This window comes from Eleutherodactylus coqui, chromosome 5 (genome assembly GCF_035609145.1).
Source record: "Eleutherodactylus coqui strain aEleCoq1 chromosome 5, aEleCoq1.hap1, whole genome shotgun sequence".
Taxonomy (NCBI): domain Eukaryota; kingdom Metazoa; phylum Chordata; class Amphibia; order Anura; family Eleutherodactylidae; genus Eleutherodactylus; species Eleutherodactylus coqui.
Window position 1 is genome coordinate 69,828,954 of NC_089841.1, and position 21,333 is coordinate 69,850,286.

A 21,333-nucleotide genomic window follows, 5' to 3' on the forward strand; every position below is an offset into this window, starting at 1 on the left:
TTCTTAGATCTAGGCACATAAGTAACAACAAAATTGAAACGCATGAAAAACAGAGCCCAGCGTGCCTGCCGGGCGTTAAGGTGCTTAGCGGACTCCAAATAAACCAAGTTCTTATGGTTCGTAAGTACCGTAATAGGGTGCCAGGCCCCCTCCAGGAGGTATCTCCATTCTTCGAAAGCCCATTTTATAGCTAACAATTCCCTATTACCAATATCATAATTGCGTTCTGCCTGGTTAAGTTTCTTAGAAAAAAAGGCACAAGGTTGGAGACCGGCCCGACCTGATGATTCCTGGGAGAGAACCGTCCCTACTCCTTGTTCCGAGGCATCGACCTCAATGATGAATTGGTGGTTCAGATCAGGCTGAACCAGAATCGGCACTGTAGAGAAGGCCCTCTTGATAAGTGCGAAAGCTTCTACAGCCACCGGTGACCAGGAGTCAATCTCTGCTCCCTTCTTAGTAAAGTCGTTCAAGGGTTTTGCCACTATCGAAAAATGCTTGATAAATTTTTGATAAAAATTAGCAAAGCCCAAAAAGCATTGCAAGCCTTTAAATTGGTGGGCTGCACCCATTCGGTAATGGCCCTAACCTTGTCCGAATCCATACGTATGGCTGAAGGAGAAATGACATAACCTAAAAACGAGATCTCTTGTACCACAAACAGACATTTCTCCAGCTTAGCAAACAAGTGATGTTCCTGGAGACGCGACAAGACAGTATACAAATACTCAACATGGGACTCCCAATCAGGAGAAAAGACCAAAATGTCGTTGAGATATATGACTATGAACCTGCCCAACAAATCATGAAAAATGGTGTTCATAAAGCCCTGAAAAACTGTCGGAGCATTACATAACCCGAACGGCATGACTAAACATTCGAAATGTCCTAGCGGTGTATTAAAAGCAGTCTTCCACTCGTCTACCTCTCTGACGCAAATCAGATTATAGGCTCCCTTGAGGTGGAGTTTGGAGAACCTCTTGGCCCCCACAATCTGATTTAGGAGATCCAGGATCAAGGGTAGAGAGCATTGGTTCTTGATAGTAATCTTATTCAGGGCCCTATAATCAACACATGGCCGGAGACCACCATCCTTTTTTCCACGAAAAACAAATCTGCCCCCGCAGGCGACATCTGAAGTGATGTGTTCCTTCATAGCCTCCCGTTCGGGCACTGTTACATTATATATTTGCCCCTTGGGAATCTTACTCCCAGAAATTAGGTCTATCTTTCAATCCCACTTCCGATGGGGGTAACGCTTCAGACAGTTGTTTAGAAAACACGTCCTCAAAACCCTCAATATATTTAGGTAACACAACCTCCTCACTAACTGAATGAACCGGAACCGAAACCATGTGAGTACCGGAAGTACCTGAGCTCCTAGGTGATCACTCCGGTCATCACTTAGGAGTTTTCCTGCAGCTGTCTCTTGTGGCAGGTGGCGACCCGGTGACCTGGATCTCCACAGTAGAGGCATAACCGATGCTTGAGCCGATACTCCTTACGCTCCTGTGGGGACATGGAGCCTAGTTCCATAGGTTCTGCGTCTTTGGTAGGTGAGGCCTGGACCTGGTTCCCTGGAGGAGCAGCAGGTACTCTGTGCTGAGGGTTGCATCTGGCTCTAAGTCGTCAGTCCGCCCTAACTGACAAGGTCATAGCTTGATCTAATGTCTCCGGTTCTGGATGTGACAACAACAAATCTTGTACCGCCTCAGACAACCCAGACAGAAACAAATCCTTTAAAGCACAGTCATTCCACCAGGACTCAACGCAAAACTGATGGAACTGTGAACAATATTTTTCCACTGAGCATCTATCCTGGCAAAGTTTTAACAGCTTACTGACAGGATACCCTGCCCTATCAGGTTCATCATATATTTGACCAGGGGCTGAAAAAAAAACTTTGACGGACTGACAGGGTGGCGAGTCGAGAGGCAACGAAAACGCCCAATTTTGAGGATCACCCCTCAACCGTGAGATAATCAAGCCCATTCTCTGGTGTTCAGAGCCAGATGAGTGGGGGTCGCAAACCAAAGTATAACTTGCAACCCTCCCGGAAAGAAAAGAAGGCTCTGCGGTCATCTGAAAAGAAGTCTGGCATGGTGGCCTTAGGCTCACAACATGCTCCGCAAGGGCAAGGGCAGCCGGTGGAGCTCTGGTAGCGGTTTGTTCCTGCTGCTGAAGTCGAGCTGACAGATCCTGCACCAAACCAGTTAGGGCTTGCACCTGGTTTGCCAGAGCGGATACAGCCTCCATATCTGGACTGAACAGGGCAGGTCTGAGAGAAAAACCCAAGATCGTTTGGGCCAGTGTTTCTGTTACGGCTGGTAGGGGACAGACGACCAGAAGGGGGTCCCTACAATCAGTCCACTCCCGTATCCCTACCTTTTTGCCCCCCTGGGCTAAGCCCCAGGGTGACAACTGGGTGGCAGTCCCTGCTCTGACCTAGTGACAGGGACCCCAAGAGTGAGGGACAGAAGACGAATGGTCAAACAAGCCGGGTCAAAACCTACCAAGAGCAAAACAACAGAGAGTAACACAGGAAGTAGTCAGGGAAAACCGAGTCAAACTAGGGAGGCACCTGCGCAGTACAAAAGGAGCAAGACAGGAGCAGGGTCAAAGCACAGAACAGACAAGAACAGTATATGCGGGTGCTAGCAGAGCTAAGTCTAACCAAACACTGTCAACCTCTGCTAGCACTCAGCAGCCTTATATGTGAAAGTCCCCGCCCAGACAGGGCGGGGAAAGGTGACACGCCTATAGGGGAGATGATAAGACTGGCTCTCCATGGGCTGTGTACTATAAAGAGCCACGCAGCTGGCAAGAGTGAGTGCATCCCCGAGCACGGAGGAGCACGCGCCGCTGGGAATGGGCAACCACCAACATGGGGGAACCTCGTCCAGAGCCGCGGTGCCAGGAGGAGCAGAGCACGACCGCCGGCTGCCAGCGCCCCCCCAGCGGTAACCCTATACCTAACACTATCTGCCTGAGGATGTGGTGATGGTGAACTGACTATAGGGGGCCTGGATGCTTTTCTTGAGCGTTACAATACTACATGTTATAGTTACTGATTACTGTAGAGAGTTCGGTAAGTCGGGGATTTTTCTGATTGCCAGATTGGAGTCATGAAGAAATTTTCTTCCCCTAAAATGAGAAAAATTGTCTTCTACCGCATGAGGGGTTTTTTTTTGTCTTTCTCTGATCACCATTGCAGGATAAGAGGCTGAACTGGATGGCCACAATTAGTTTTTCAGCCTACTATGTTAACGTGGGTCAGCTGCAGATTTTCCATGAGGAAATTCCACATGGAAGATCTGCAGCATTTATAGTACCGTAGCAGGGAAATGGGTGAGATTAACCCCTTAGGGACACAGCCTATTGTGGCCATAAGTACGCAACGATTTTTGGGGGATTTTTATCTTCACATTTCAAAAGCTATAACGTTTTTATTTTTCCGTTTACATGACCAAATGAAGGCTTGCTTTTTGTATAACAAGCTGTAGTTTTAATTGCCACCATTTTGGGGGTACGTATACTTATAGCATAACTTATTAATTTTTTTTCAGAGGCAGGAAAAAAAAACCTAATTCTGCCATTTTTTTACAGAGCTAATCAAGCAGCATAAATGATAGGATGCATTTTTTCTACGGGGTTGGTAGGATTACAGTGATACCTATATTATATGTATGAAGGTTTTTCTAGTTTGCATAAAACAACTCTCTTTTTGGAAAATAAATATAGAATTTTTTTTTAATCGCTGGATTCAAAGTCCCATAACTTTTTTATTTTTCCATTGACAGAGATCTGTGTGTTTTGTAATGAGCTGTAGTTTCTATTAGTGGTATTTTGGGGTACATATGGCTTTTGTATCACTTCTATTAAGTTTCTTTGGGAGACAAAGAGCAAAACAAGAAAAAAACTCTTTGGCTCAATTTTTAGCGTTTTTTTGCGGTGCATGGTAAAAAGCATGTTCAATATATCGTACAGGTCATTACAGATGTGATCATACCAAACAGGTTTTTATTAGAGATGAGCGAACGTACTCGTTCAGGGCGATTTCGCAATCGAGCATCGCTTATTTCGAGTAACTGACTACTCGGGCGAAAAGATTCGGAGGGCGGCGTGGTGGAGTGGGGGGTAGCAGTGGGGAACAGGGCGGGAGCTCTCTCTCTCTCACCCCCCCCCCCTGCAACCCCCCGTTCACCCCCGGCGCCCCCCGAATCTTATCGCCCGAGTAGTCAGTTACTCGAAAAAAGGGATGCTCGATTGCGAAATCGCCCTAAACGAGTACATTCGCTTATCTCTAGTTTTTATATATATTTTGTTAAACAAAGAGGGAAGCGTGAGTAAAACAAGTGACTTTTTTCAGTTTTTTTCCTTTAATTTTTTTATGTCCCTGTACGGAACTCAAACCTGTGATCCTACGACCTCTCTGATAATGCATTGCAGTACTTCTTTACTGCGATGCACTATTGCTTACAATAGCTATCACAGGCCATGACAAATCTGGACACCATTGACTTGACTGGTTGCCATGGCCACACCCCTCTGTCCTCGGCAATTACAGGGCTGATGACATCACAGAAGAAGCACCCTCCCTTTGTGTGAACCCTTTACATGCCGTGATCAATATTGAGTGCAATATGTAAGGTGTTAACAATGGGGAACAGTGTCTCATGGATCCCCACTGTTGCAGCGGGAGGCCAGCTATCACTCACAGCCGGCTCCTGCTGTGGATGGCGCAGACTCAGCTTATGAGCCCATGCCAACCCCAGGACACAAATATACACCCATTTGCAGGAACTGTTTCTGGGCAGCTAAGGGTTAAACAAATCTCATCCACATGCTGCAGAAAAAAAAAATCGAAACCAAATCCATAGCAAAACTAAACTGCGGTGCGGATTTTGAATATCAATTTTGTTCATTTCTAATATATAGTAAGCACTGCCATGGCTGGTCCTATTATGCAAAGACTGATAAGTCCTAAGTGTCTTGGCTTTATTCTACAGGGCTGTGAAAACAGTTCGGCCCTGTAGAATAAAGCTGCGGTTTCATGGAGCATGACAGCTCCTTGCTCCCAGCTACCAAAGGTAGCCGAGAGCCTGAAGCAGTGATCGTAAAGTGGTATAAAAAGGTAGTGATCGACCTTATTCAGATTGCTACCTGTAATGCCTACGTAATTTACAAAAAGTCCCCTGCCGTTCCAGGAGTAGCTTGTTGAGCGCCTTCTGTGTGAGACCGCTGCACCTCAGCAGTCTAAGGAGGTGTGAAGGTTCACAGAGCGCTACTTGTTACATCCCATCCCTGCCACTGAGGTCAAAAAAATACCCCCGTAAAATGTGTTGGGTTTGCAGCAAGCATGGGAGGAGGAGGGATCCTGGGTTTTATTGCCTCTTGTACCCATTCCAACTAGGCCTCCGTAAGTACCACAGTTTAATATTAATACTTTTATCTAAGATTTAGGGAATGCCTAATAGGGTGCTGCGTCCATTATAGGTGGATTAGGGATGCAATGAGTATGTTTCTGAACACAGGAGAAATAGGAATATCCATTTTGGGGTGCAAGTCTTCATTCATATGTGTGCTGTAGAAAAAAACTGTTTTTAAAATGACACAATTGCCAAAAAAATGAAAATACTTTTTTTCCTTCTGCTTTGCTTAGATTAATTAAAAAATTGTGGGGTCAAAATATGCAGTACACCCCTAGATGAATTTGTCAAGTGTCTAATTTTCAAAATGGGGTAATTTTAGGGGTTCTCTATCATTTTGGCCGCTCAAAGGCACTACAAGTATGCAATAGGCCCTGAAACGCCTTCAAGCAAAATTCCTGTTCTGGTAGCCACCGGCTGTTCCTTTCGGTTTGGGCCTTGTTGTGCATAGAGAGATAAGATTAGGGCCAAGATTTCTGAACACAGGAGAGACAGGGGTATCCATTTTGGGTGCAAATCCTATTTTCTACTCATGACAGCCCTCAGTGAATACATTTAGGAGCGTATTTTTGAAAATGGAGTCATTTGTGGGGGTATCTATCATTCTGATACTTATGAGCCTTTGCAATCTTGGCTTGTTGTAGGTAAACAAAATGTTCCTCAAAATTTTAATTAATGTTAAATTTGTACGTCTCCTAAATGGTTAAAAGAAAACTAAAACAAGTTTTTCAAATGTGCTTCCAGAATAAAGTAAACAAATGGAAATATGTCTTATGAAAAATTTGTACAGTATGTTTGCACATATGACATATTACAGTTGAAAATGTACCATGCACCATGCCATCATATGAGGATTTACTGTATGTTATGATTAATATTTTTACATGGCATCATTACTACAGATCCTGGTGTAAATTAGACAGTAAACAGTTCAGTACCTGGAGCGGGGATATCTCTTTGGATTGGAGGACCTTCCACTGGAGTCTTGGTGTCCTTATTAACAGCTACAAAGGCAGTGAGCGAGGAGATGACCCTAGACTGTAGACTGGTCTCCAGGATTTTCTTCTTCACCTCCTCAGACTTTGAGTCCGTTCCACTTTCCAGCTCTGAGATCAGAGACTTTGCTGCCAGTCTATGGATGGTGGGTCTGGGGAAAGAAAGGGAATTAGAAGTTGGGTAAATCTGTGTCTTGATTTGTTGTCAGCATGGACATTATATACAATTCTTCCAGGAAGAAACCAGGCTTACTATCAAGAGGCAGGACAACAAAAAGTTATTAATTGTATCAGTCAACAATTTACTGTTTGGTTATATTCAAACATGACAGATTTATTATAGAAATTACTGCAACTGCCTGATTCATCTGAATGGGGCTTTCGGAAGTCCATGTGCTGTTGCAGGAACATCTAGATTCAGATGAATGAACAGACTTTCAGGCTTATCTTGTGCGGAATATGAACCCCTGCTGCTGAGATCTGCTGGTTTGTGACATGTCAAGGAGGAGGAGTAGGGAGTGAAGAGAAGGAGAAGGTAGGGGAGGCCGGCAGGCTGGGTCCACATCGGGCTGATTTGCAGCACAAGGGCTGATTTGCAACACAAAGCCTGCAGCAAGCATTCCACTGCAGATCAGGATTGGAAAGCCTGCCTTAAAACCTATACCATTTGGTGGTTTTAAAGCGGATTTTAACGCATATTTCTGTGCGGAATTCATCCCCTCATTGAGAAGACAATTCTGCATCGGAAACTGCGATAAAATTGACATGCTGCAGGAAGGAATAACACACCACATGATAATTACCGCACAGGGTTTGTGCGGATTATTTCTGCAGCTTGTGGATAAGATTTAAAAAAAACAAGTGGCCAGAGCTTGCACAACATGCTTCTGAGGTGCTTGCCTGCCCCGCTGCCCATGTGCTATCAGAAAGGGTGTTCAGCGCAGCTGGGGCTGAGATAACTGACAGACGCATCCACCTGTCCACAGACAACGTGGATCACCTGAATAAAAGATTTTGTATAAATTTATGGGTTAAATCAACCTTAAAGCCAGGGATCCTCCACATCTCTTTATAACTGATTACATGAAGCTGATAAGCCCCGCTGCATAGGGTCCAGGTTATCTGGGGGTTTATAGGAGCTTGCAGTTTACCTTATGCACATGGTGAATGTTACATAACTTGCCAAACTGTTTTCATCTGTTAGTACATTTACCAAGAAGAGGGGAAACCATAAAGTCGCAGTTTGCTTTGATTGACCACAATCATTTTCTACTAAAAAGTTCAGAGGTTTTAGGAGTTTTCCCAAATTGATCACAGGTGGAGGAGTCTAACCTGCACCATGGTCACAAGCCTGCAGAACGTTCGGATGGAGGCACTGTATGATCAAACTGATGAAGTAGTGAGAGCTGTAATACAGTATTACGGACACCCTTAACAACCCAGCCGAACACACAGCGGGGATGTTATATCTGTAAGTCAGGTTGTTAATGTTCACGTTATTTTCCCCCAAAATGCACTGCTGGATTTAATTCTTAATGTTGCCCCATTACTCTTTAGGTTTCTTGCGATTCCATGTGAACTGCTCCATACAAATAAATTACCTTTCAACTTTCTCAACTTTAAGAGGGAAACAAATTGTGTTTTTTAAAAGTTCATCCTTAAAATTGTACTGCAGGCAAACCTTCCCCTCCGCTTCAGTCTCCACCTAGGAAATGGAAAGGTAAGCTTTAATGACTTGCCAATGGTGTTATGCAATAAAACACGAACATAGTCAAGTGGACAAGAGGCTGTGAACACTATTTATAGGCCCAACAGATATAAGGGGTGAAGATAAGGCTTAGGGATAAGTAAGTTAAGATAATGGTGAGGTTTTATGAGTGGAGTGTTTGGGGTTTGGACTCTTGGACTTGATAATACTTACCTTTCCTTTCAGTTGGGCATAGATAATGACCTTTTGACCCTGGAAGATGGCGGTAGGGACTTTAGACAGGAGAATGGCTTCCATGCCAGAAGGAAGGGACCAAGTCAGTGAGACATTCTTCACAATGGGCTGTAAAGAACATTTCAGAGCCCGAAGAACCTAGTAGAAGAAAAAAGTTTTGTAATTTATTTCTTAAAACAATTGGATTTCCATATCCAAAATGTCATTACCGCTCTATTGGTTGGGTTTATCTATACAACCATATCTTTTATTATTCGGATGTTAGTCAGTGAAAGGGCATATGTGAATAAATACCGAATAGATGCCTTTTAGGGATGAGCAAGTATACTCGCTAAAGCACTACTCGTTCGAGTAATGTGCTTTAGACGAGTATCTCCCTGCCCATTCCTGAAGATTCGGGGGCCGCCGCGGGGCGGGGAGCTGCGGGGGAGAGCGGGAAGATCTCTCTCTCTCCCGCCCGCTCTCCCCTGCTCCCCGCCGCAACTCACCTGTCAGCTGCGGCGGCTCCCTAATCTTCAGGGACGAGCAGGGAGATACTCGTCTAAAGCACATTACTCGAGCGAGTAGTGCTTTAGCGAGTATACTCGCTCATCCCTAATGCCTTTTGTACCAGATACAATCCTCATTGGGATCTGACACAGTGTACATGCTAATGACAACAATACCAGAAAGTCAAGGAGGAAAGAGTCCAACAGAGAAGACAGGCACTCACCTTGGTCTGCATTCTGTCTTTGCCAGTGATGAACTCAAATATTCCACCTCCTGCTCTGGCCATTCCCTTGATGAGGGATGTGGAGGCTCCTTCACCAATTCCAAATGTGAAGCATCTACACAGAAATCAAGAATATGAAAGTCACAATGTAATAAATCATATAATTGACCCATACAAAAAGGAATTTACCCCAGGGCTTTAGTATGTTACTGTAAAATGCAATGCAAAGTATATGATGGTGATCATGAATTTATCAATCATTTTTCATCTATTTTAGTGTTTGTGCTCCACTCTGACCTCAAAACCATGACCAACCAAGAGCAATGTTAGCTGATCGGCCTGTATTTGGCCCAATTTCTTGTGGTTTTAGTTGCCAGGTAACTGGCCTCTGGAAAGATTTTCTTTTATTCAACATTGAAGGACCAGAAATATTTGGTTACAGGTAATCAACTAGGGATGAAATAATAAGGAAACTGTATAAAATCATTGGGCCTTCATGGATGATGCACTACATTATCCATTGATTTGTCATGTATTGTGCCACTAGAGAAAGATGCATGGGCTATTATAGTTATATAATGTACACCTCTAGAATCAGCTGTTTAATCAACCTATCCACCACCAGGTAGCGGGTTGAACACCAGGAGCTATATAGTGATTACAGAAAGAAGCAGCAAGATGAGTAATAGTGTGGACCTGGTCAGGTGTTTCTCAGAAGACAGCATCCACATGAGCTGTCATCTGTGTCTTAAGAAATGTAGGATTTCTGCCTATACAAAGATACTTGATGGTGGGTCAGTCACAGCGCAATCTTTGTGAGGCTATAATAATGGTTGTTATTTTACAAGGCTTCTTTGAGGTGGGATTAAGGCTATTGGTCCCATGAGTTGGGAGGAAGAGAAAAAAAGATTCCAGGGTTAATTAAGGGAGTTGTTCGAGTTTTAACATCTCGGTAAAACCGCTTTCTCACTGAGTAACAAATAGTGATATACTCACCTCTCCTGTATCCAGATTGATTGCTGAGCTGTGTTACTTATTGAAGCCCCTGTGATGTCCCATGAATGGGACAAGACTGCAGGTGTAAACAGACCAGATGGTGGGATTGTGCACTGGTGCAGGACACAGTGGGAGCGGCGAGAGGTGAGTATATCATTATTAGTTATGTTACTCAGTGGGGAAGGGATTGTACTGAGATGTTATAACTCGGACAATTCCTTTAATATTTCAAAAAAGGTTGGCAGTCACTGCATTTGGGAGAAAAGGCATGCAGATTGAAACAGTAACATGAGAGGGTCGTTAGTATTACCGGTGGTTATCAGAATTTTTCTGGACTTCATTGACCACTTCTTTTGTGTTTCCAACCTCTCCATCCGTGAAAAGAAAAACCTTAAAAAATCATAAATAAAAAAATTGTGAAAAGTTATCATAGAGTGGCAAAATTAATCTGTATGTTGTTCAATCATTTTTTTTAAATTACCCCTATAAAATTAGAAATTCTTCCCCATTGTATACTGACTAGAAGTTCCTTGTAATGCTAAATTAAAAACCGGAGGGAAAAACCAAGTGAGAAATCCCTTTTCCCCATCCAAGTAAGGTTCCATTCATATAATATGAACACAGCCTTTGTATTATTTTGATTTGGGTGGAGGATTATTCATACCTTTTTATGTGAAAAAAAGAGAGTAGGGTTTTTTTTATAAACTTTTCATTACATATATAATGGAGTTTGAACATGTGATCTCTTGATGGCTTGTACAATACTCAGCAATCCATTTGTATTGTAATGTATTGTCATCCCATAACACCTTGTCCCCTCCTCTGTATAGCTACTTGCATTCCATGGTCAGCTTTGACCACAGCATCTAAGAGGTTGCAGGGATATCAGGAAGGGTCTAAAGACCCACAATCTAAGAGGTTAGGCACACAGCTGTATTATGGCTTCATTTTGTATGGAGCCAAAATGGGGCTGCTATGAGACCTCTCTATGCCCTAAATTTCATACAAACAATCTAACAGAGAGAAATAATTACATGCTCCATCAGATGCCATATATACAGAAGTAATCTCCCTTGTAATCACTGCTTCTTCAAAGGAATAGCGTTGCATTCACAGAGTCCAAAAGAGCTGCTTGGCCGTGCAGAAAGATGGTTTTACTCTATACGTAAAGATTAGAGATGAGCGAACGTGCTGGTATAGGGCAATTACTCGATCGAGCATCGCTTTTTTCGAGTAACTGCCTACTCGGGCGAAAAGATTCGGGGGGTGGGCGGTGGGGTAGCAGTGGGGAACAGGAGGGAGCTCGCTCTTCCCCCCCCCCCCCCCACTCCCCCGCGCAACCCCACCACTCACCCCCGACGCCCCCCAAATCTTTTTGCCCGATTAGGCAGTTACTCGAAAAAAGCGATGCTCGATCAATTGCCCTAAACAAGTACGTTCGCTCATCTCTAGTAAAGATCTCATTTGTAGAGATGAGCGAACATACTTGTTTAGGGCAATTACTCGATCGAGCATCGCTTTTTTCGAGTAACTGCCTAATCGGGCGAAAAGATTCGGGGGGGCGCCGGGGGTGAGCGGGGGGTTGCGCGGGGGAGGGGGAAGAGAGTGAGCTCCCCCCTGTTTCCCATTGCTACCCCCCACTCCTCCCCAGCGCCCCCCGAATCTTTTCGCCCAAGTAGGCAGTAACTCGAAAAAAGCGATGCTTGATCGAGTAATTGCCCTAAACGAGTATGTTCGCTCATCTCTACTCAATTGTTATGCACTTGTTACATGGTAAAACCTTTCCAAAGAACACCTCTTTGAGAAGACCATTTACCATCTAGACAAAAACATCCATCACTGGTGTACAATGTAAATGTAGTTTTGAGGTATCAATGGGATACCTCAATATTATAATGTAATATAACAGACACTAGGACACACTGTTATACATTTTTGAAGATACTGGTGGACTGTCTTGTCTGTTGGGTCCCTGTACAGCTCTACATATTAAATGTAACCTATACAGATACCTGGTTATTGAGTAGAAAAAAAGTGTAATACAGCAGTTTCAGCACTCACATATTAAACCCAAACAGGTTCTCAGATTGTTTGAGCGACTAACCTGTCTTGGGTGGTCTGGCATCCCAGCAGTATCATAGATTTTCTTTAAGGGTTGCAAGATTTCCGTTCCTCCCAAGTCAGCTTCCATCGTATTGACCTTTTTAACAGCTTCTTCCATGGATTGTTGTGTATACTCCTTACTCTCCCTGAGGAACAAAAATAAGCAAAGTAATAAACTGATAAATAATGAAATAACAGAGCAAAATTTGAAGCACTAGATTGTCTTATGGCTCAAGAATTTATGGGTGGAGCATCAAAATGAGAATTTGCATGATGAAAAGCTACCAAGATCAGTGTTACTGTATAAAAGTGATAAAAAGCACAATTTAACATTTCCCCAAAAGTTTACAAAAATGTATAAATGCACAAATGTGATACTAAAAGCATTCATATTAAACTTACATGAAGATAGATTCAAAATCTGAACCAAAGCCAAAGATATTAAAGTAACAACCGAGAGGCAAACTCTTCAATAGAAGGACCAGGGTCTCCTGCATAAGAAACAGAGAGAAAACTGAGTGACTTGATAAATTAAAGGAATAGAACACTATGTCCCCTCTAGTAAATAAGGCGCGTGGATTATATGATAAACCATTCAAAATGGCTACTAAGTAGATGTTCTCTCCCAGTGGTCCCCCGGAATCAGCTCACCGACCTTCGCACTTTGAAAACGTAGTGGCGCATTTGGCTCTGAGTTCATTGGAGACTCCATACTCCCAGACCGGTCCACCACAAAGATAAATTCCCCACAGTTTGTCTGTTCCTGTCCAGCTGGGAAACTGGGATAGAAGTTCAACATGGCAACAGACTCGGTCATCAAAGATCCTACAGAATAAGGAAACAAGAAATTAGTTGCATCCAACAGAAGAAACAAAGGCACAATCTTCATGTATGGACATATTCAAATGCGGAAATATAGGAGGGATGTCATGTGTTTTGGCATGTCCTGTCAATAGAACCATGAAAATTAAAGTAGCCTGCTTTGGGCAATCTTTACAAGTTTGAAGGAACCTATGACAACAAGCTAATCACAAAGTCTCCTGCTCCTGTGACCTCCAACAATTAACTGAAATCTAAGTGGAAACCTGGCAGTTGGTGTTCACTTTTGCTACAGCGTCACCTTACGTGAACTAAGCATTATACAGTATATGTTCACATCAGAGTTGTCCATGTAATACAAGTCAGGACGGGTCCTCCCGAGTGAGATCCTCTTTGTAGTCACTCTCCATTCAAGTATATGAAAGTTAGTTTTGACAAACGACAGTCTCTTTCAGAAACCACATTAATAAGGGAAAACATTTCAATACAGCTCCTTGAACATCTCATGCCTTCTGTGAAAAAAAGTTCAGTCTGTAAAGTTGGGACATCTGTGATAGGTTGTTGTAGGGATGTTTGTTGGCATACTGATGGCTTCCAGGCTTTCTTCATTATAAAAGTTGTAATTGGTATAAAAGCCACCATTTGAACAAAACAACCTCCCGACGGCATGCCCGCTGCCTTGGGGTCACACTGGACTCTGACCTCTCCTTTATCCCCCATATCCAATCTCTGGCTCAAACATGCCACATGCACCTCAGAAATATTGCTAAAATACGGCCGTTCCTCACCACAGACATGCTAAAGACACTCGTGGTCGCCCTCATCCACTCCAGGCTTGACCACTGCAACTCGCTACTCATCGGCCTCCCCTGCACTAGACTCGCTCCACTCCAATCCATACTAAATGTGGCAGTTAGGCTAATTTTTCTATCTAGCAGTTACTCAGACGCCTCTGCACTATGCCAGTCACTGCATTGGCTGCTCATCCACTGCAGAACTAAATTTAAATTCCTCTACCTCACTCACAAAGCTCTACATGGCGCCGCACCACCATACATCGCCTCCCTCCTGTCAGTACACCACCCAGCCCGCTCACTCCGATCCGCTAACACTCAGACTAAACACCCCTGTAATACGAACTTCACCATAGCAGCACCCATCCTCTGGAACACTCTACCCCAAGGCATCCGGACAATTCCTGATGAAATTTCAGACGTGCCTTAAAAACGCACCTCTTCAGGGTAGCATACTGAATCCCCTGACCTAGTCCCCCGCCCCTCCCTATGACTCCCCACACCTTCCACCCTGCCTATCGCATACGACCTCTACCTTAGCACCTCCTTACCACCCCACCCCATTTGCCATCTAATAACTGATTTCCACATGAAATCCCCTATTGGCTGTGTTCCCCATGCCTCGCTCCTCCCCACCCCTTGCACCTCATATACCACCACCAACCCATTTGTTTCAAACCAAATATACCTCACATTATAATTGTAGTATTGTTTTGCATTTATCTGATGCCTGAAAACACTGCGGAATAAGTTGGCGCTATACAAATAAAGATTATTATTATTATTAATAAACTATCTTGTTTCATGATTGTATATTTACCAGAATCTGTACTGCTGCAGGACCTCTGGTCACATGGCAATTCTCTGCAGGTCCTCAAGAGAGTAAGACAATACTGTTCTGTCCCGAGACCCTGTGCTTGATTACTAATCATTTGTAATGCATTGGAGGTTCTCTGGTGCAATGGCTATGCCCAACCAACATGGTTCTGAGGAGGTCGAGCCTCAGATGCCCTTATTGGTGAGGCGTTTCATGTTGATTGCTTCACAACAGCATACGAATACATAGGCATAGGTTTGTAGTGTTACTTAGCTGGACCTGGTGGCAGAGACTATATAAAGCAATGTACCTTTCCACCAAAAGCTAGTTACGGGTTTGCTAGCACTGAGCTAGTGCCACAGCCAAATAGTGAGGGAGCAATGGTTGATGTTAAAGGTATGACTTGGATTTGTGGTTCACCAAAGAACATAGCTTTTGTCCATAAAGGAATCCAAGGTCAATAAAATTCCCTAATTGATGACTGGGTATAGCACCAGTAACACATCCCTATCTATCTGTACAAAGTCTGGCTGTACAGTACACCCGTCTTGCGGGAAATTGAACTAAAAACTTGTTTCAGCAACTTAGTACTTCTACATAATGCATTGGATGCTCTGAAGGGAGATTTGATTGGCTGATGTCATTGTTTTAGGAATTTTAGATACGTTAAATGACAATGTGCTACTTTCAGCACTTGGACAGTGGAGCAAAAATTGTTTACCTTGCTGTAAAGTTGACCAAACCAGCTGATAATAGTAACATCATTCCTTTTATTGTGTTAGCCAGTAAAAGGTATCATATCTACACGAATATTAACTTGTGTTTCTAATCCTGGGTTCAGGTCATGTCCCGAGGTTTTGTCTCCGGTTTTCTTCTGGATCCCTGAAAACAGGATTCAGATAGAATCCCTGGAAAGAACCAAAGAATTTCATTTGTCCAACGAAGACAACCAATTAGGTCTCCATTTCACAATGTTTCCATTTGTTTGCATTATATTTGGAGGATTGAATAATGTAATCAGCTATGCTGTTCTATCCTTCAAATACAACATATTTTAATATAATGGGAACTTTATCAAAAGTGGATCTTATTGGTCTTCGTGTGACAAATGCAAGTATATGGTTTTTTCCCAGGTTTCCATCCGAATCTCATTTTCGGGGATCTCGACCGACGTCTGGAACAGAATTTCACCCTCGTAGAGAATAGCATTTAGGGCAGAATAGGGTCATGGTACAATGCATATGAGTCACCTGATGATTCTGGCTCCTTGGCAGCATCAGAAGATACCTGCCCGGCCTCCACAGTCACACTTGGTTTGTTTATCCCTGAGTAATAAGCAAGGAGCTCAACGTCACGCTGAAACTTGTGTCCCTCAGCCAGTGATACCTGGAAATATTTGAAGACACACCATAAAATAAATCACATGCACTAATAGAGATATGTAGTTCTCTTATAATATTACCTGTTATAGTGTTCCTATGATAAAGCCAACTACAGTAGCTACCGAATGCTAGAAACTAACAGAAACCTGCTAAAACACAGACCAGAACTCTCTTTAGTTATGTAAGCCTGTGGTTTTGTCTGAATGCGATTTTAGCATTTCAGACAGAACCCTGGGATGAACGCCATAGACGGGCTGCAAGATGCATTCTAAATGAAGCCTTATAGCTACAGTCCTGAGTATAAATGGTGACGGGAGAGATCTTTGTATTGATCCCAGATACAGTATACTTATACATAGTTATTAGGTCGCCCCTTGGCCGTCTCTTTTCTAATCTATATCACTGTAATTTTGATAACTGCTGTGGATATTGTAGTCCGCTCCACCTTTGAACCCACTCAAGTTTAACTAGGAGCCTGCCATAGTGTCCATATAACTGCAGCCATGGTCCATGCTGGGTCAGTTTATCCCAGAGTAATCACTATCCTGGTTACATAAAGAATGAGTTCAGTACCTGACTGGACACACTGCAGCTTAATAGTTAGTACTTGCTTACTTGTAAGACTCCAAAGCACTTTTCTGAGCAGAGAAAAAAATTACAAATGTATATCAGTTTAATAAGTCGGAAGATGTTGAGATTTTAATTTTGGAATCTCATTCATAAAGTGTTTCTATTCTTTTGGCACTAACTAGAGTAAATAGATCTATAATTCTGTTTTCCTTCACAGTCATATCATTACATGACAGAATTCGGTGTTCCTGCCGCCATCAGTAGGATGCTGAGTTGCATGATAAACTTATATCAGCCTTCAGCCACCACTACAGGGAGCTTAGGAGTGATCTGAAGACTAAGTTTAGTGAGAGCTGTATAAATCCATGTACTCATCGATTTTGCCATTACCACGCCCTCAGGCAGAGAATTCCACAGTCTGACTACTCTTATAGTAAAGAACCCCCTTCTGTTTTGGTGATGGAACCTGCTTTCCTCTAAACAGAGAGGATGCCCTCTTGTTACCGTTGCAGTCCTGGGAATAAACAGATCATGGGAGAGATCCTTGTATTGTCCCCTAGTGTATTTATACATGGTTATTTGGTCACTCCTCAACTGTCTTTTTTTTTTTAGGGTGAATAATCGCAATTGCCTCTCTGGGTATTCCAGTTCCCCCATTCCATTGGTTAATTTAGTTGCCCTTCTTTAAACCCCCTCAAGCACTGCAATGTCTTCCCTGAGCATCAGTGTCCAGAACAGTACACAGTATTCAATGTGGGGCCTGACAAGTGCCTTATATAGTGGAAGAACAGTATTCTCATCCCTCGCCCCTATACCTCTTAATGCACCCCAAAACTTTATTTGCTTTTACAGCAGCTGACTGGCATTGGTTGCTCCAATTGAGTCTACAGTCAACTTGTACCCCCAGGTCTTTTTCCATATCACTTTTCCCTAGCAGCATCCCATTTAGTGTATATTGGTGACATCCCTTTCTCCTGCCCATGTGCATAACCTTACATTTATCAATGTTGAACTTCATTTGCCATTTTTATACCCAAGCCCCCAGTGTATCTAGGTCCATTTGCAGCCGTATATTGTCCTCCGTTGTATTAATTATCTTGTATTATTTTGTATCATCTGCAAATATTGATATTTTACTGTGCAGTTCCTCTATCAGGTCATTGATAAATATGTTGGACAGAATGGGGCCTAGTACTGAACACTCTAGCACTCCACGAGCAATGGTGGCCCAATCAAAGTACAAACCATTTATTACCACCCTCTGTTTTCTATACCCAAGCCAGTTGTTTACCCAGCTGCACGTTTCCGCCCAGACCGAGCTGTCTCATTTTACATATTAACCTTTTATGCGGCATGGTGTCAAATACTTTACCCAAACCTTGATGTACCAGATATTTGTTAAAGGGCCAGTGCTCTCAGTACAAATCCTTTTACCATTTATATAATAAAAAAATTATTTAGGGTTATTTTTGCTCTCTTTGGAAATCAGTCTCACTGCCTCCTCCGTGGCAGCTGTGATCTTTTCCTTACATATGTTGTTTTTTTCCCCATTTGTTTTTAGTGCTTCTCTACTACCTTCTTGTTTTAGTAATTTAAATGCTTTCTTTTTCCTGCGATTTCATGGTAAATTGCGATTTTCCGCGATCGCAATTTTAACATTAACAAGCCCATAGATCCCTGGAAAAAAAAACTAACGCTGCAAATTTCGCAGTGAAAAAGAACTGTAGTGGGTAGTCACGCTTAGGGTGCCTTTCCACTAGCGTTTTTTTAACGCAGCAATATCGCTGCGTTTTTTTCACGCGATTGTCAATGGGACTTTCTAAGTTAAAAACGCATTGCACAAAAATCGCAAAGCACCAACTTGCAATTTTTGTGCGATGCGTTTTTAACATTAGAAAGTCCCATTGACAATCGCGTGAAAAAAACGCAACGTTAAAAAAACGCTAGTGGAAAGACACCCTTACAGTGTTGCTGAGCCACATTGGTTTCCTTTTATTCGTAGTTTTCTTTATTTTTGAAGGGTATAACCTGCTCACTTGAGGTATTTAGGATGTTTTTTTCTTCAATTTGTCGCCTGTACTGTTATTTTTGAGGACATTGTCCGATTTAATGTTGCCGAGAGTAATTCTAAGCTGATCAAATTTTGCTTTACTATAGTCCAGTTCTTTTGTCGCTCACTGATCAGGTTTCCTATTGCATGACAACTGGAAGTTAATGATATTGTGGTCACTATTTCCCAAGTGTACCTCAACCTGCACCCCCATGATTCTGTTTGTTCTTTTGGGTAATAAGTCCAGAATGGCCCTTCCTCTAGTTGGCTCCCGTATAAGTTGGGCAAGGTAGTTATCTTTAATTATTCTCAAGAACTTATCACCATTGTGAGATCTGCAGGTTTCATTTTCCCAAATTATATCTAGGTAATTAAAGTTCCCCTATAGTAATCACTTCATTTCAGTTTGACACCTCTTCTATTTCTCTTAGTAATAAGTATTCAGCTTCTTCTGTTATTTTATGTGGCCTGTAAAAACTCCCATAAGGATTTTATAAGTCTTCCCTCCCTGCACTTCTACGGATAAAGATTCTATGTGTTCATCTTCTACACTTCTATCTTCTTGTTGTCTCAGGATTAAGTAGTATTTAACATAAAGACATACACCTCCCCCTTTCCGTTTTCCATGGACCCTTCCATGGTCCCCAAAGGTTGTAACCCTGTAAATTCATCGCCCAATCGCATTCTTCATCAAGCCATGTTTCTGATATGCCTACTATATCGTAGTTTACTTCAGACATTCTCACTTCAAGCTCACCAACTTTACTGATTAGATTTCTTGCATTCATTGCCATACAGTTTATATGGTTGCGGTTTTGTATTCATTATGCTACTTATGATTCTATTAGCTGTTTTGTCAGTTCTATCTGTACTAACACCTCCCTCCGCTCGACCCCCATTTTCCTTTCTTGATCCCAGAACTCTATCTCCACTGTCTCCCCCCCTCATCTCTCTTGTTGCCCTTTCCCCATTCCTAGTTTAAGGATATAGTAGCACAAACAATAAAATTGTAAAACAGCATTACTTTTTGCATCATGCCACACATTTGCTAAAGATTTATCCAGTCCACACCTTGGCTGTGGTCTTGTCCTCATTAGTGTACTCCACAGGGCTGATATCACAGTTGGATATTATCTTGGCAATGCTGTATGCAGACTGGAAATGAGCGCTCAGACTCAGGGTGTATGGGATCTCTTCAATAGGCACCAGTGGACGGGTGGCGGTCACACTCACATCATGTTCTGTATGGGAATGATGAAAAAAAAGAAAACCAGGAAAAGTAAATTGGTCTGATAGACCCGAACATAATGTGATTATTGTTATGTATCATCATCCACCATCATCACCCATCATTCACTATGACATCTGTATGCAATCAACCATTGTTACCTTCTAGCCTCATTTTCCATGTTCATTGTCATTTTTATTACCCCGTTCATCCAGTAGACCACATATCATCCATCCTCATCACCAATGCACATCACCTACTCCATCACTATTGTCCACGATTGATTAAATCAATTATCCCCCTCATCTATCATCATTAGAGATGAGCGAGCACCAAAATGCTCAGGTGCTCGTTACTCGAGACAAATTTTTCGCGATGCTTGAGGGTTCGTTTCGAGTAACGAACCCCATTGAAGTCAATGGGCGACTCGAGCATTTTTGTATATCGCCGATGCTCGCTAAGGTTTTCATTTGTGAAAATCGGGGCAATTCAAGAAAGTGATGGGAACGACACAGAAACGGATAGGGCAGGCGAGGAGCTACATGTTGGGCTGCATATGAAGTTCACAGGTCCCACTATTAAGCCACAATAGCAGCAAGAGTGCCCCCCCCAACAACTTTAACATCTGAAAAGCCCTCATTAGCAATGCATACCTTAGCTAAGCACCACACTACCTCCAACAAAGCACAATCACTGCCTGCATGACACTCCGCTGCCACTTCTCCTGGGTTACATGCTGCCAAATCCCCCCCCCCCCCCCCCCACGACCCAGTGTCCACAGCGCACACCAAACTGTCCCTGCCCAGCCTTCAGCTGCCCTCATGCCACGCCACCCTCATGTCTATTTATAAGTGCGTCTGCCATGAGGAGGAATTGCAGGTACACACTGCAGAGGGTTGGCACGGCTAGGCAGCGACCCTCTTTAAAAGGGGTGGGGCGATAGCCCACAATGCTGTACAGAAGCAATGAGAAATCCAATCCTGTGCCACCTCCATCTGGAGCTGCACACGTGGGCATAGCAAAGGGGAACCTATGTGCCACACACTATTCATTCTGTCAAGGTGTCTGCATGCCCCAGTCAGACCGCGGTTTTTTTATATATAGTCACAGGCAGGTACAACTCCGCAATGGGAATTCCGTGTGCACCCACAGCATGGGTGGCTCCCTGGAACCCACCGGCGGTACATAAAAATATCCCATGGCAGTGCCCATCACAGCTGATGTAATGTCGTGCTTAATGCAGGTGGGCTTCGGCCCACACTGCATGCCCCAGTCAGACTGGGGTTCTTTAGAAGTGGAAACAGATGCATTTACAACTCCTTGTGGACCCACAGCATGGGTGGCTCCCTGGAACCCACCGGCGGTACATAAAAATATCCCATTGCATTGCCCAACACAGCGGATGTAACGTCAGCTGTAATGCAGGTGGGCTAAAAATTCATTTGATTACACTGTAGGCGAGGGCCCACAAAAATTGCTGTATCAACAGTACTAAT

The 21,333-nt window shown here is 43.2% G+C and overlaps 1 protein-coding gene across 4 annotated transcripts in view; it reads right to left on the reverse strand.

The window, feature by feature from the left end:
- Positions 1-21,333, reverse strand: part of LOC136627524 (von Willebrand factor A domain-containing protein 5A-like) — a 329,030-nt gene that overhangs the window by 280,682 nt on the left and 27,015 nt on the right. For all 4 annotated transcript variants that reach the window (XM_066602707.1, XM_066602709.1, XM_066602708.1 and 1 more), the window contains exons 5-14: positions 19,681-19,850; positions 15,858-15,993; positions 12,833-13,002; positions 12,580-12,668; positions 12,179-12,323; positions 10,385-10,464; positions 9,079-9,193; positions 8,346-8,504; positions 8,026-8,129; positions 6,368-6,576 (exon numbers count right to left, since the gene is read on the reverse strand). In XM_066602707.1, the coding sequence (XP_066458804.1) occupies positions 6,368-6,576; positions 8,026-8,129; positions 8,346-8,504; positions 9,079-9,193; positions 10,385-10,464; positions 12,179-12,323; positions 12,580-12,668; positions 12,833-13,002; positions 15,858-15,993; positions 19,681-19,850 (1,377 nt within the window). The remainder of the gene's footprint in view (positions 1-6,367; positions 6,577-8,025; positions 8,130-8,345; positions 8,505-9,078; positions 9,194-10,384; positions 10,465-12,178; positions 12,324-12,579; positions 12,669-12,832; positions 13,003-15,857; positions 15,994-19,680; positions 19,851-21,333) is intronic.